Source organism: Poecilia formosa, unplaced genomic scaffold (genome assembly GCF_000485575.1).
Source record: "Poecilia formosa unplaced genomic scaffold, Poecilia_formosa-5.1.2 Scaffold2, whole genome shotgun sequence".
Classification (NCBI taxonomy): domain Eukaryota; kingdom Metazoa; phylum Chordata; class Actinopteri; order Cyprinodontiformes; family Poeciliidae; genus Poecilia; species Poecilia formosa.
Genome location: NW_006799941.1, coordinates 5,774,560 through 5,788,159, shown reverse-complemented (window position 1 = coordinate 5,788,159; position 13,600 = coordinate 5,774,560). Strand labels below are relative to the sequence as shown.

Here is a 13,600-nt window from a genome sequence, read left to right as displayed (position 1 = left end):
TTGACAAGTTATCTCTGGTGATGAACTCCAAGTCTTCTTCCCTGGCATCACCCTCTTCTTTGGCTCCTCCCAGAGGTTCTCCGTCATTCAAGATGAGATTTTGCCTTTCAAAAATCTTAATATTACTTCAAGCCTGGTCAATATTGTTAGAATCAAGGGGGCAGGATTGTGCAAAATTTACTTTTTCGAAGTTTAAATAATGCTATGATGTTATCCCCTCATCAAAAGACATGCCTGGATTGTTGCTTTGACTCTTTAATACTTGTTTGAGAAATCCTTCAATCTACTGTGGCAGCCGTTTGGAGTGCCTAAACTCTTACTCTCACCAAAAGCGCAGCCTTTTCCACGAAGTTCCTCCTTGGAGCTGCAGTCTTCAAGTCGAGCTTCTTCCTTACAGAGAACCCCTCCCACACGACTTCCCCACTCAGATCACCCAGAAATGTCTGGAAATTGATAAGGTTGCTCTGTTCAACGCAGATAAAAACATTGTTGAAAAGATAATAGAGGAGCGCTGTTCTGATGAGGTACTGAAAGCAGAGTGTCGGAAAGAGAAGGAGCTTCTTAAAGAGACAGACACCCAATTTCAAGGTAATAAATTGCAAAGTCAAATTTCTTTGAAATTGTGTTTTATATATGTACGCATTTTTAACAAATGAAGGTAACATAATTACTTGATTGTGCTATAAAACGATACTATGTGCCTGGAAAATACATAATGCCGCCCCTTCAAATATATACTTTTGGCGTAAATCTGCCAGGAACATGTATAAACTGCAGCTGTGCATTGTGGTGTTGTTTTATGGAAAAAAAAAAAATAATCTCGAGGAATATACAAGTTCAAGTACAGTTACATTAAAAACTATTCAAAATTAGCAACCAAAGCACCATCTAGGTGTACTGATTTTATGCCTGTAGCAAAATGTTGTAGTTATTCAGTATTAGTGTATTTTCTGATTGGAATAACAAGCTCATGCAACAGCTTGTCTGTGCTGACAGGGTCATAATAAGAGGGTTTGATTTAATGTAACAGGATTTATAAAATGCCAATTTGTTTAGTTTTTTTTTTCAAAAACTTAAACATTTTCTGCTTTTTTTAACAAATAGAAAAAAAAAAAAAATTTTAAACAGCCTTTTAAACTCCGAGATGCTCATCAAAGTACAAAGTAACACATTTGAAGTGCATTGGTTGTTATCGTGATATCTTACGAGAGCCTAACATTAAAAGAAAGCTAGAAAGACATTGTTTGGAAATTGATAAGGTTTTTGTGCATTTCAGTTTCTATGAACAACCTTGTTCGAATAAAAACAAGGTTGCCTACTAGCATTCAACATTTTGCTGTTTTGGGGTCTAATTCTATGCTAGGTTTGGAATCGGGTTTGTCACTCCTGTTGGGACAGATTCACCTCGTCAGTCCATGCTGCTCTGAGACGGGGGCAAGGTGAGAAGTTCGAGAGCTTTTTTTTCTGATTTGGTCAGAGGAAGGTCTTCAGCTGGAGTGCACAAGATAGAGAATCTCTGCAACAGAAGCAGAGCGTTACTTTTAATTCAAGTTTGTTTGAAACTGTTTTTTTTTTTTTTATCTTTGGGTGGCGTGACAATAACTTACCTCCCTCAGGGTACCAGGAGTGATGAGCAGATTGTACAGCATCCAGAGGGGAACCATGAGGGTTGAGGAGAGAGTGAACCACCAGCCCAGAGCGTAACCCCACCACGGATACTCTATTGTGTTGTCGAACTTCAGAGGGGTGTACTTAACCAAGGAAAAAACAAAAGTACCCTGAAAATATCAATGAGAAAAAGATAATAGATGATAGTTAAAGTCTTGGCAAATGATTTGATGAATTTGTTATTTCAATATTTTTCTCAAATCCGTACAGTTGCTTTTATTTAATAATATTTCAAATAATCAAACACATGTTCTTACTAGTCAATCTCAAAAAAGCAAGTTTAAGCAACACTTTTCAAACAGATTTTAAAACAGCCTAACTCACACAATCCTCCACAGCAATTTTAAACGCAAAGTTAATATTTAATTTAACAAAAAAACCTGGCAAAATGTGCAGCAACCCACCAGGCAAATGACTGGAGTGACGTATTTCAAACAGTACTTAATGAAGGGAAACGGCCGGTATCCGATCATGTCCTCAATGTTGTTGTAAAAGTGCTCAGCACCTGAGAAAGCATGGGAACAAAGACAATTAAGATCCACTGAGAAGAATCTGTGTAAATTTCCCCCCGGTGACGGACTCACCGTACACCCATCCAACACACACAGACTGCAGAATGGCAAACAGAAGCAAAGTCATCCCACTGCAGGCGTAGTAGTCAAACACCTGGAAGATGTACAGTCCTCCCTATGTGCGATATTAGATATTTTTACTGTCATGTTGTTGGAAGTGGGAATTTTACCACGCGAGATTTAATCTTACTTCTGTCACCATGACAAGACCAATGAAAAAGCTGAAGACGCAGATGAACAGGAGCAGAAGTTTACGTCGATGGCCGACAAGGAAGAAGGCAGGATACAGGTCAGATATTGACGTTGTGAGAGCTTCCAGACCTACAAACTGAATCGCAGACGTCCGAGTCAAGGTTTCTGCAGCACCAAAGCAGGCTATGCAAAGTACAATCTAAAGTTTTCACAGTTTTCAATAATTCATTTCTTTAACGGAAAGTAACAACCTTGTTTAATGTAACATTTTACAAATAATTTTCTGATTTATTTTGATCACGCAAAAAAGCGAACCAGTGCTCCACCTCACTGTCCAGTCCCAGAAGAATGATCATAACGAAAAAGAATATGGACCAAAGTTGAGGAAAAGGCATCATGGCGACGGCCCGAGGGTAGGCAATAAATGCCAAACCAGGTCCTGCAGAAACACAATGTGAACATTTCCTCAACCAACCAGCATCCATGGCGACTTTTACTGTGGAACTTGAACTTGCATTTTAAAAATAAAATGATTTTTTTTGTTTGTTTCTTTCTTTCTTTACAAGCTCACCTGATTCTGCCACTTTTGATATGTCAGTGTTCTGCTCATAGGCCATGAATCCAAGAGCAGAGAAGATGGCAAAACCAGCAACGAAACTGGTTCCACTATTCAGAAGGCACAAATATACACAATCCCTGCAGAAACCAAACAGGTGTTCATTCAAGTTATCTTCTTTTATATTTTCTACTTATTTTTTTGTTTTACATAAAATATTCCTCATTAAGTCTCCGAAACTTTATTGATGTGTTGTATAGCCACCTAAAGCACCAAATATTGTGAACTTGGTTTTCTTTTTTTATTAAATAAATAGTGCATTTTGCATTAAAACTCCTGAACTTACTTGTAGCAGTTGTTGTTGTACTTGTTGTAGCTGCCCAATGCAACTAGACAGCCAATGCAAATTGCATAGGAATAAAATATTTGTGTCCCGGCATCCATCCATACCTGGAAGACAAACAGATGGCATATTTTAAAAATCTGCTGTAAAATATTTGCAATAAGCACTGTGTTGTAAATTACTCCTACAGCAAGTATGCAATCATTATGGAGTGTTTTTTTTTTTAAAGAGGCTCTCTGCTTGTGTGGCATGCCAAGACGGAAAGATTTTACAGGAACAGCCAGAAAATTATTCTTGAAGTGGCAAACCAAAACTAAAAGACAAAGACAAGACAGACTGTTTGAAAACTAAACTGTTAACACTATTAATTATTTCACTTTTACTTCGTCACCATTCTGCTTGTTTGACATGCAACATGTATTTGTGGCTCAAAAAGAAACTTGGCAATACTCCATGTTCATTGAAAAAAAAAAAATGGAGTCAAAAATCTTCTGGAAACAGCAAACTGCGACACAAAGTAGAGCAAAAACCCCAGGAGACCTCTCTTGATCTTCTCTTCAAGGAGCATTCCCTTTTCTTTCATGTTCTTCTTGGTTGCAATACACCATTAACAACCAGAATAAAGACAAAACTGTTTATTGCTAATCTGGTTTCCTGTTTCTTATGCAGACTCACATAAAGTCTCAATAAAATGCACCAATGTTTGTGTTTGAACACAAATGGCAGAAAAAGTGTTAACACTTCTGGGCATTTCTGTATCTTGCTGTTGTCATGAGGAGCTAAATCCTTGAGTTAGTCACAAAGAGAATGAGAATTTATTTGAAATCTAAATTTTAAAACAATTACTTTTCAATGCAGGAATTGAATCAGTGAATAAACGATTTTGACCTGCGGGTCGGCGAGGCGGGATGCATCTGGGTAAAGGTAGAACTTGATCCCGTTCATGGCTCCTGGCAGCGTGAGTCCACGAACGAGCAGCACAGCGAGCATCAGGTAAGGAAACGTAGCGGTGCAGTAAACGACCTGTGGGGCAAACATGAGGAGATTTCTTTGTGGAGAAACAGTGGACAGGAGCTGTTTTCATGTGTAAAATTCAATTTGAGAGATACATTTCTGAAATCCTTGAATACAATTTTTTGTTTTGTTTTGTTTTCTATATTGTCAAAAGGCTGTTTTCCATAAGAAAGGAGGAACCCATCGCGATGACAGAGGATCTTAAAATTAGGTTTTCGGAGCACGTTCCTAATTTAGCTTAGCGCAATCCACATGACCCTGACCCCGCTGGTCCAGAAAGACAAAAAAAATATTACGACATAGTAAATTCTGATCTTATCACTTCTGAGGAAGAATCAGCATGAACAATTGAAGGCAGGGTAGATCCAAAATATGTTGATAGGGGTGTGAGCTGCTATGACAGGAATGTATGTTAAGTCTGGAAGGGGAAAATACATGTTATTAGTTGTAAAGGCTGTTTTCTGTGTATGTGCGACATTCAAACTAGTCTACCTTCCCAGTAGACTTCACTCCTTTCCACACACAGAAGTAACAGATGATCCAAGACAACAGCAGACAGAGAGCCAACTCCCATCTAATACTGCCCAACTCATTGATGTTGCCTGTGATATTTAAAACTCGTCTCCTGAAAATCAATCACAGCAGTCATTTCATCAATATCTTCATGAACAAACATTAAACTATGCCTTTTTTTCATTTTTTTTTTTCATACTTACTCCCAAAACTCTCTCACTGGTGAAGTTGCGTTCTCAGGTATCGTCAGGTTGAAATAATCTGATCTTTGATCAAACTCCACACAATTTTCTGCAAAACACAGAAATGTTGAAAAATATGTTCAAGCAAATGAAGAAACCCTGTTAAAGCTGTGGTGAGCATTATGCTGTTCTTTGGACAATTATTAACATGACATTGGTAACTTATTTTTGCAGTACATTCCTATTAAGGTTTGACATGTTCTTAAGTCACCAGGATGTTTGTCACTCTTATCTTGTTTTTGTTTGTGTGATTTATCAGCTTAGGTTTATAGTCTTTAACGCAGGGACATGCAAAACTGTGCAAACTGGTTTGCAGCTGCAGGAACTAGAACACCTTGAGGGTATTTATTCTGCCTACTTACTTGCAAAACAGAAACTGGATCAGTATTACAAGACAATAAATCATCGTGTTAAAGAGAAAGCAGGTACTTTGCAGAACAGTCCAATAAGGTTGTGCAAAGGATTTTCTGAAAGCTTGATGTGAATCTAAAAGAGAGAAAAAAATAATGTGCCACTTAATGTGCCGAGATGAATGAGAACATTTTACATTAACTGCATTGCAGCAACTGCACCGGGGCAGCTTATGAAAAGCACGCAGTTGCAGACATTTGGTTTTCTCTTTTAAGTGAGGAAACCTGTTAGAGTTCTGACTGTCACTGCAGATCAGCTGCGAGTCAAAAATCCCCAAAATAAATCGCCCAAAAATGAAGTTTCTTGTTTTGTAGTCTGTTTCATACTCCGGGTCGGGACGTCGTGGGCCTACCTGTGTTCCAGCTGTTCCTGCAGGTCGCCCAAGGAAGCTCAGAGCTGAAGGAAGAGAAGAGATACAGGAATGCCCAGGCTAGTATCACTATGTAGTAGATACTGGAGTATAAAACAACCACCTGACTGCCATAGCCCATCCCTGAAAAAGAGAGAAAAACAAGGCGGTATAATCAGTCCGCTGATTTGTTAACCAATAAGTTGTCGAAGCCTTACAACATGAACAGATGTTAAGCTCAAAGCAGACTATTTTCAGATTGCAATTACAACAATGTTCCTTTTTAATTGTGCTTCAGTTTATTTTCATAGTGATCATTTTACCTTCAAACAGTGGACAAATTTTCCTCCAACAGGTGATACATCCCTGCTTGGTGTACTGGCCGAGGGACGTCTCCAGCAAAAACAAGGGAATGCCGCAGGAGAAGAGGAAAAGTATGTACGGGATGAAGAACACGCCTGAAAAATATTAAATATGTCACTTTATGCCTCTGCACTGAAAAAAAAAGAAAAAAAAAAAATATATATATATATATTTGAACCAGTTTAGAAGGAATGAATCTAATTTGTTACAAGTAGTTTTGTTATCTTTGTTCAAGCCATAAGTCTGATTTCAGGATTATCCAAATGAGAATTACAGTTTGAGAAAAGAAAATTAGCTAAAATAAATTAGAGTAATTTTTTTAAAAAATTTGCTTCAAAGAAACATGTTTTTCTTTGTGGACTTTAATTTAACTGGATCAGTAGCTTCTCTGTTGATCTGCCACTGATGGTAGTTTCTAAATATTGTTGGCTATGTTTAGTCAGAATTGTTTGTGATTTACTCTTTCGCATTTTGAATTGCTAAGCAGTATTATCACTAATTAAGGGGGGGGGGAGCCTTTTTGTCAATTTTACAGAAACCTACCTCCTCCATTTTTGTAGCACAGGTAAGGAAACCTCCACACATTTCCCAGCCCTATAATTTGCCCCGCCACAGCTAAAAGAAACTCAATTTTGCTTGACCACTGTCCTCTCTGGGTCGTGGGACGATCAGGGCCCTCGTCCAGTCTGAACTTGACGTCTGGACTGTCGGTGTTATCCATTGTGCTATGATGGGAGAAGAACAAACATTTAAGTTGGGAGACTTATGTTTTTCTTTTTTTTTCAACCAGAAAAATATTTTATGTATTTAAAAAAATATAATTAAATGCACATAGAACAAGTTGATCTATAACATAACACATGTTGATCTGCAACATAGCACAGGACGTCATGTGGTCTGTTATCAATTTGTGGATAACATAACACAAGTTGAAAAGTGTCTAAGACATGACAGCTTTTCAGCAAAGCATGTTGCTCTCTGCTATCTGCACAGTGTGAGCTGTCTTTCTGCATTAGGTTAACAGAGGGTAATTCTTTTCATCAATGTTGCTTTTGTGTGGCTGCTATAGTTTCACAGTGGGAGCTGCAAGTAGAGTGGAAAATATGTGCCGTCCAACACTGTTAAGAGCTTAAAATCCTGAGATGCTGAAAACAACATTCCTGAAGTCCTTTATTGATCATTTAGGAACGCGACGGAGAAGTGGGACGATTAGGGATGGATTCATGTTGGACAGTTCTGTATAAGAAACTACAATGTTAATATAAGAAAGTAAATAGTCAATTTGTTTCAAAGAAAAAAATTGCATATTGTTTTTTTTCAGTGTAAATAGAAACAATACTGATTTAAACAAAAAAAGAGGCAGATTTAACATTATTCTCAGTGCTATTAAAAAAGAGACATGGTTTCTACTATTAATGCAAGTTTTAATCATTTTATGTCATGACCAATTATCCTAACAGTGATGTTTTGTGATTATGGGAGGAAGCATGAGAGTCCATGCATGCACAAAGAGAACATGCAAACTTCCTGCAAAACTGCTGGCCAGGATTTGAATTTAGGACCTTCTTACTCCAAATCTGCCCCCATGCAGCCTTAATGGTTTATTTTGTGGATTAAAATTGTTTATTTCAGTAGAATCATGCACAACTTCCAAACTCAGTTATCTATAAACTTGGTGGACAGAAAGAAGAAAATAATGCATGCAGTTTTTGATACTGGATATTTTTCAAATTGAAGAAAGAAATATCATTTGGATCAGGGGTGCCCAAGTCCAGTCCTCGAGAGCTACTATCCTGCAACTTTCAGATGCATCCCTGCTTCAACACACCTGAATCAAATGAATGGCTCGTTATCAGGCCTCTGTAGAGCTGATCCCGGTCTGTTGGAGTAAGGATACTTCTAAAACTTGCAGGATGGTAGCTCTCGAGGACTGGACTTGGGCACCCCTGATTTGGATCTTTGGTTTTTGGAAGTTCAAATATAATGGGAAAATATCTTTCTTGATGGAGATCGCCCAGAATACTTTCTTTAGTTTATTGTATAAACAGTCATAAACTCTTGAGGCATCATTGTCTGGGTTTTTTTGGTCTGACATTTGACCAAATTTTGCAAACGTTGCTTTCACTATGAGGAGTTCACTTCCTGCAAGTTGTGTGCTGAAATAAAGGTTCGTCTGCCAGTTCTTTAGAACTTTGTGTTTTTGTTTATGAGAGGAATTATTGTCTGTGGTTCTTTGCTTCAAAAGACTATTATACAGACACACAGCATGTAGCTGCCATGTTTAACATCTGCTCAGTTCATGCCCTACAAAAGGCAACATTGTTGTCCAGGGAAACAACGCAGTGCAAGAACAGAACCGCTCAACACAGGAAGAGTCTTTTCACAGCTGCTGTGGGTCCAGTGTATTGATATTTATCTGAATTATGTCAGCGAAAGACTTCATGAAGCTGCCTCTCCCTTGCTAGGCACTCAATAGCACAAGCAACCATGCAGATAAAGACTCTTATATATTTATAAAGCATATATTATTGCTTATGCTAAACTCATAGCAAAACCAACATTAAACTACAATACGACTAAAATGGTTTTTCACATGGTAAAAATCAACTGTAGGACCAACTGGTGAATAACAGTTTTAAATTGCTACATTTCTCTGCACTGTTCACTCAGTTATATGAAACTAGAAAGACCTTAGCACACATGTGAACCTGATGAACATGGCTACCTATCTCAACTAACAAACTGCCGATTAACATTGTTACAAATAAGCAGCTCATTATAAGTTTGAAGGAGCTGCAGAGATCCACAGCTCAGGTGGGAGAATTTGAAACTTTCTATTTGTTATTTAAACCAGACATGCACTCAAATTGAAATGTCTGTCCTCGCGGTGCAACATGTAGTGACAGCTATCAATATTTAAAGGAAAAAACGTCAGCAGATAAACAATCAGCAAACAAGCTATGGAATAAAAAGCAAAATTTTCATTTGGCAGATTAATCAAGTGAAGAGATTAACAAGCATCAACTGGTGAAGTCTTGAACTGTTCAAATTTTTAAGATTAAGTGTTCATGAACAAACACTCTTGCAAAAGCCACTAAGCCGACCTTTATTGCAAAGTGACAAAAAGTGAGCAATTATTGAAAAAACTTTAATATTCTACTAAAACAAATACAATGGACATGTAGAAAAGGACATGGAGTTAAACTCTTTAACTCCACGTTAAAATTTAACTCAAATTTGAAACATTTGCAAAGTAATGCAACTGTTTATCACCGTTTAAATACCTGTTGGAACATTCCCTCTAGTTTTGCTTTGATTATGACCACTGCGTTTCAGAGGTCATGCCGTCGTTTGATTTGAACATTAACAGGCAATCAGTTCATCCATGAAACCTGACACTGACACAGTATATAATATTAATAGAAAGAGATAGGCAACTGTGTACAGAGAGTTAACACAAACCTAAAAGAAACCTGATATCGGTTGAAAGGTAGCTGCCAAACTCACTTAGAGTTTGGCAGCTACTATAAAGAGCTCACTTAGAGCTCTTTATAGTGATATAGTCATATCACTATAAAACTGTGGCTTGGATAGGAAACAACTTTGATTGAGCGGTGCTTTTTTTTATATTTATGCTTAGTCCAGATTCTTTCTTAGTGCAGCCACAGGTTTGATGGGGCAGAAAACAAGTTGCTTTTGAGTGCATTGCAGGTCCTGGATCAACACTCTCCTGGCAGCAGGTGGACAAATTCCTTTAAAATATTTTCCTTTACAGCTTCAGGGCTTGCGCAAAACGGGGATCAGATAGAGTAAACACGGTGGTGTTGGGTTTATGTGGTGATGGGAAGGCTTTTAAAAGAGAGTAAATAAGCTATGGTGCAGAAAACAGATGTATGGTTAAAACCAGAAGTTTACATACACCTCACTGCCTGAAGTTAAATCAGACCAAACTTCTTCTGTTTGTTAGAATCACCCAATTTTTTTTTAAATTTTTTTATTTTTGCTAAATCCCACAGTATTGAGAGAATCTTTTGGATAGTTATTTATTAATATCTTTAAAATCAGAAGTTTACATATAAAATGTCTGACTCGTGTCAGACATTTTGGGTTTCCTTCCACAAGCATCTCAATTGTTTCCGGGAGTTCTGGCCCATCCCCACTGACAGAACTGGTATGACTCAGTCAGGTTCGTAGGCTGCCTCATCTGCACACACCTTTTTCGATCTGCTCACAACTTCTTCATACGACTGAGATCGGGGCTTTGTGATGTGAAAACACTGACTTTGTTGTCTTTAAGGTATTTTTATAATCAGACTGTATGCTTATGGATACTGTCCATCCGGAAGACCCATTTGTGCCTGAGCTTAACATCCTGCCGTTACATGTTTCAATATTCCTCACGATGCCGTTTACTTTACGATATGCACCAGTTGCACCATCATAAGGCCAAACAGTTCCACTTTAGTTTCTTTAGACCACAGCACATGTCTCCAAAAATGAATGTCTTTGTCACTGTGTGCATTTGCAAACTGCAATCTGACATTTTCACGTTTCTTTTGGAGTAATGGCTTCCTCCTCTCTGAGTAGCCTTTCATGAGCGTACAGGGCAGGTTTCACTGTGGATAATGACGCCGTCTTACCAGCTCCAACCAACGTCTTCACAAGGTCTTTGGCTTTTGTTCTATGGTCGATTTGCACATTTCAGACCAAAACACTAGGACATAGAACCTGTCACCTTCCTCAGCGCTGTGATGTTGAACATTCCCTTCATGTTTATACTTGCCATGTAATTGTTTGAGCCGTGGCTGGAGAGCTTCTGACTGGTTTTATTGCTATCCACAGAACAAGCTGAATGTGAAATAAAAGCAAGGTGATCAGGGTGCAGCTATACCCCACCATCTCATAAAAAAATTATTATTATTATTGCAAAATTGTGTTGCAAATCAAGTTTAAAACGGTATTTGGTCCTTTGATTTAAAAGAGTGCTTCTCTATATTCACATGCAGGGCGGTGCAGCTTTTGCTGAGCAAACACATGCAATCTGACCACAGAAAAATGTTTACGTTTGCTTTTCAAAAACATGAAGAAAGGAAAAGGAGGAAGAAAAAGAAAAGCTAAGTAACTTGTACATTTTGTTAACTAACATCAATCTTTGGGCAAAAGTTACACATATTCTAAAAACAAGCACTATCTCGGCTACAACCTCTTTAAAATAAGGCACAAAAGTGGTATCAGTATCATCACTCTACATGGAAACTTCCTTAACCAGCGGCCGATGAATATGAAAAATTAGGCTCATCAAACCCAAAATAGAAATTCAGTCTCATCTCCAATGTTCTTTGGTAGTGATCCTTGTTAGAGAAAATATTTCCACTTGGCTCCTGTAATCTGTTATTCCTGCTATGCAATTTTTAAGAGATTTTTTTCTCTTTTTTTTTAATTCAGATGATTATGAAAATATCTATTTTTTTATATGGCAAACTTTGATTACCCTACTAATAAAATTATTATTAATAGGCTAATAATAATACTGATACAGTATATGACTTTGCACTATCATACAGTCATATGATACTGCATCATATGACTATTGTGAAAGTTGATAAATTCAGTTTAGAGAATGTATATTAGTGTATGGGCATATTTAATAACCTAAGTAGTAGTTTATAATGACAATTATTAGTTTAATGATAAACTAGTAATTTATTATTATTTGTTTATCATAATAAACTTGTAAACCAATCCTACTTCCTGACAGAAGTAGGATTGGTTGCGTAATTTTTCGTGATCAAAAATAAGAGAACTTTGGTCTGACTTAACTTCCGTGTCAAAAGAGCGTGTGGGTTTTTATTTCGTCTATCTAAACTTCTAGCATCAGCTTCACAAATGACCTGACAACTTTGTACAAGCTATTCTGAAAACTGCACGTCATGTTGTGAGAAATGGCTCATTACATGTTTACAGTGTAAGCTACCTGTATTAACAGAAAAATCAGAAATCCATTAGCAGAGCAGGAGAACTGCCTCAGCAATGTGTACAATCTAAGCCTCAACAGGTCATAGTTGTATCTTTGGAATGCAAGGCATCATTTACCACTATTGCTTTTTGAAACAGGGGCATACCTTTCTTGAAATTATGAGCTCATGAGTCCAAGGAAGTCTGTGGAAACTTTCCATTGAACTTTCAGGTTAGTCCTTTTATGCAAGAGATTCAGACAAGTGTAAAATGTAAAAGCATGTTGACCTGCTGTTAGTTAAATGAAATGCATGTGTTGGTGAGGTAATAAAAACATACATATTTACACATTAGAAAACAAAAGAGCACAACTGGTAATGTAAAACTTATTTTTCTAATTCAGAGGAGATCTTTCCTGTGAAGACAATTCAAATATTTGCTTAAGAAGAATAAATGATTTTGTTTGCATTTTGCTGCCAGTACTAAACAAGAGAAGCAACCGCCTCGCTGCAGCATAACAAGTAACCTTTGGCCTACATATTCACTGTACCGCTGAGCTGCCAGGGTACCGGCTGTGTCTTTGGCTTTACGGAACTGAAATAACAGAAGACTTCACTTGGAAACGTTCTAAACTAAACACATTATGGAAAGCATGCCGAGGCAACAGATGAAAAAGAGAAGAGTACCTTAAAAAGATGATACTTTAGTTTTGAGTTATGCATCCATTCCGAGAGACTTCATTTGGTGCCTTGAGAGCAAAATACAAGTGCAGAAGCCCCAGCCTCACCAGGACATACTTGATGCCCAGAACTGACCATGAGTGAGTCCATGAGGAGGTTTGAGAGAGCTGAGTGGTGTGACAATGAGTCCGAGCCACAGAGTAAGAAGGACAGAGGGAGCAAGGGGTGGGACTGTTTCTGAATGAGGGACTTAAGGCGGGGACTGTTCCAGCAGCCGCATGGTCTCGGTAAAGACGGTCATAGGCTCTCTGTATGTTCACAAAACTTTTTCCAGTTTTAACAACATACTTTCGATTTGCTGTACTAAAATTAGATTTTTTTTTCAGAAGTTTTAATAGCTTTCTTCACTGAATTATCTGCTAATATTTTTAAGATTAAGTAGTTTTGCTGTATGACTTTGAATAAATGTTTTGTGAACCTTTCTACAAGCTTCTCACAATAATTCCTCCTGACAAAACAGCTGGCACCATTTCTGTGGGGTTGAGATGTTTTGATTGCCTCTCTGAAACTTTAATTTCATTTTATGGATGAGGTGTGGTGTGTGATCTGGCAGTTGCCTCGTGAGCCAGCTTTCGTTTTATTGTTTGTAGATGGGGAGAAGAAAAAAAAAAAAGGGGGGAGTTGGCGCCACCTGGTGTTTGCTGAGAGCAGGGAAAATGTTTTGTGAATTACCTCCTCCAGA

At 37.8% G+C, this 13,600-nt stretch overlaps 1 protein-coding gene across 1 annotated transcript; it reads right to left on the bottom strand.

The window, feature by feature from the left end:
* Positions 1–1,088: 1,088 nt before the first annotated feature.
* Positions 1,089–13,079, bottom strand: LOC103137596 (sodium- and chloride-dependent GABA transporter 2-like). The gene is made up of 15 exons (XM_007551407.2): positions 12,865–13,079; positions 6,767–6,948; positions 6,184–6,318; positions 5,864–6,004; positions 5,062–5,149; positions 4,838–4,970; positions 4,220–4,354; positions 3,335–3,438; positions 3,004–3,128; positions 2,759–2,871; positions 2,431–2,568; positions 2,253–2,355; positions 2,073–2,173; positions 1,608–1,778; positions 1,089–1,516 (listed from the first exon to the last, which is right to left on the bottom strand). The coding sequence occupies exons 2-15, from the start codon at positions 6,942–6,944 to the stop codon at positions 1,409–1,411; spliced, it is 1,773 nt and encodes a 590-aa protein (XP_007551469.1). The 5' UTR covers positions 6,945–6,948; positions 12,865–13,079; the 3' UTR covers positions 1,089–1,408.
* Between the last annotated feature and the right edge of the window lie 521 nt (positions 13,080–13,600).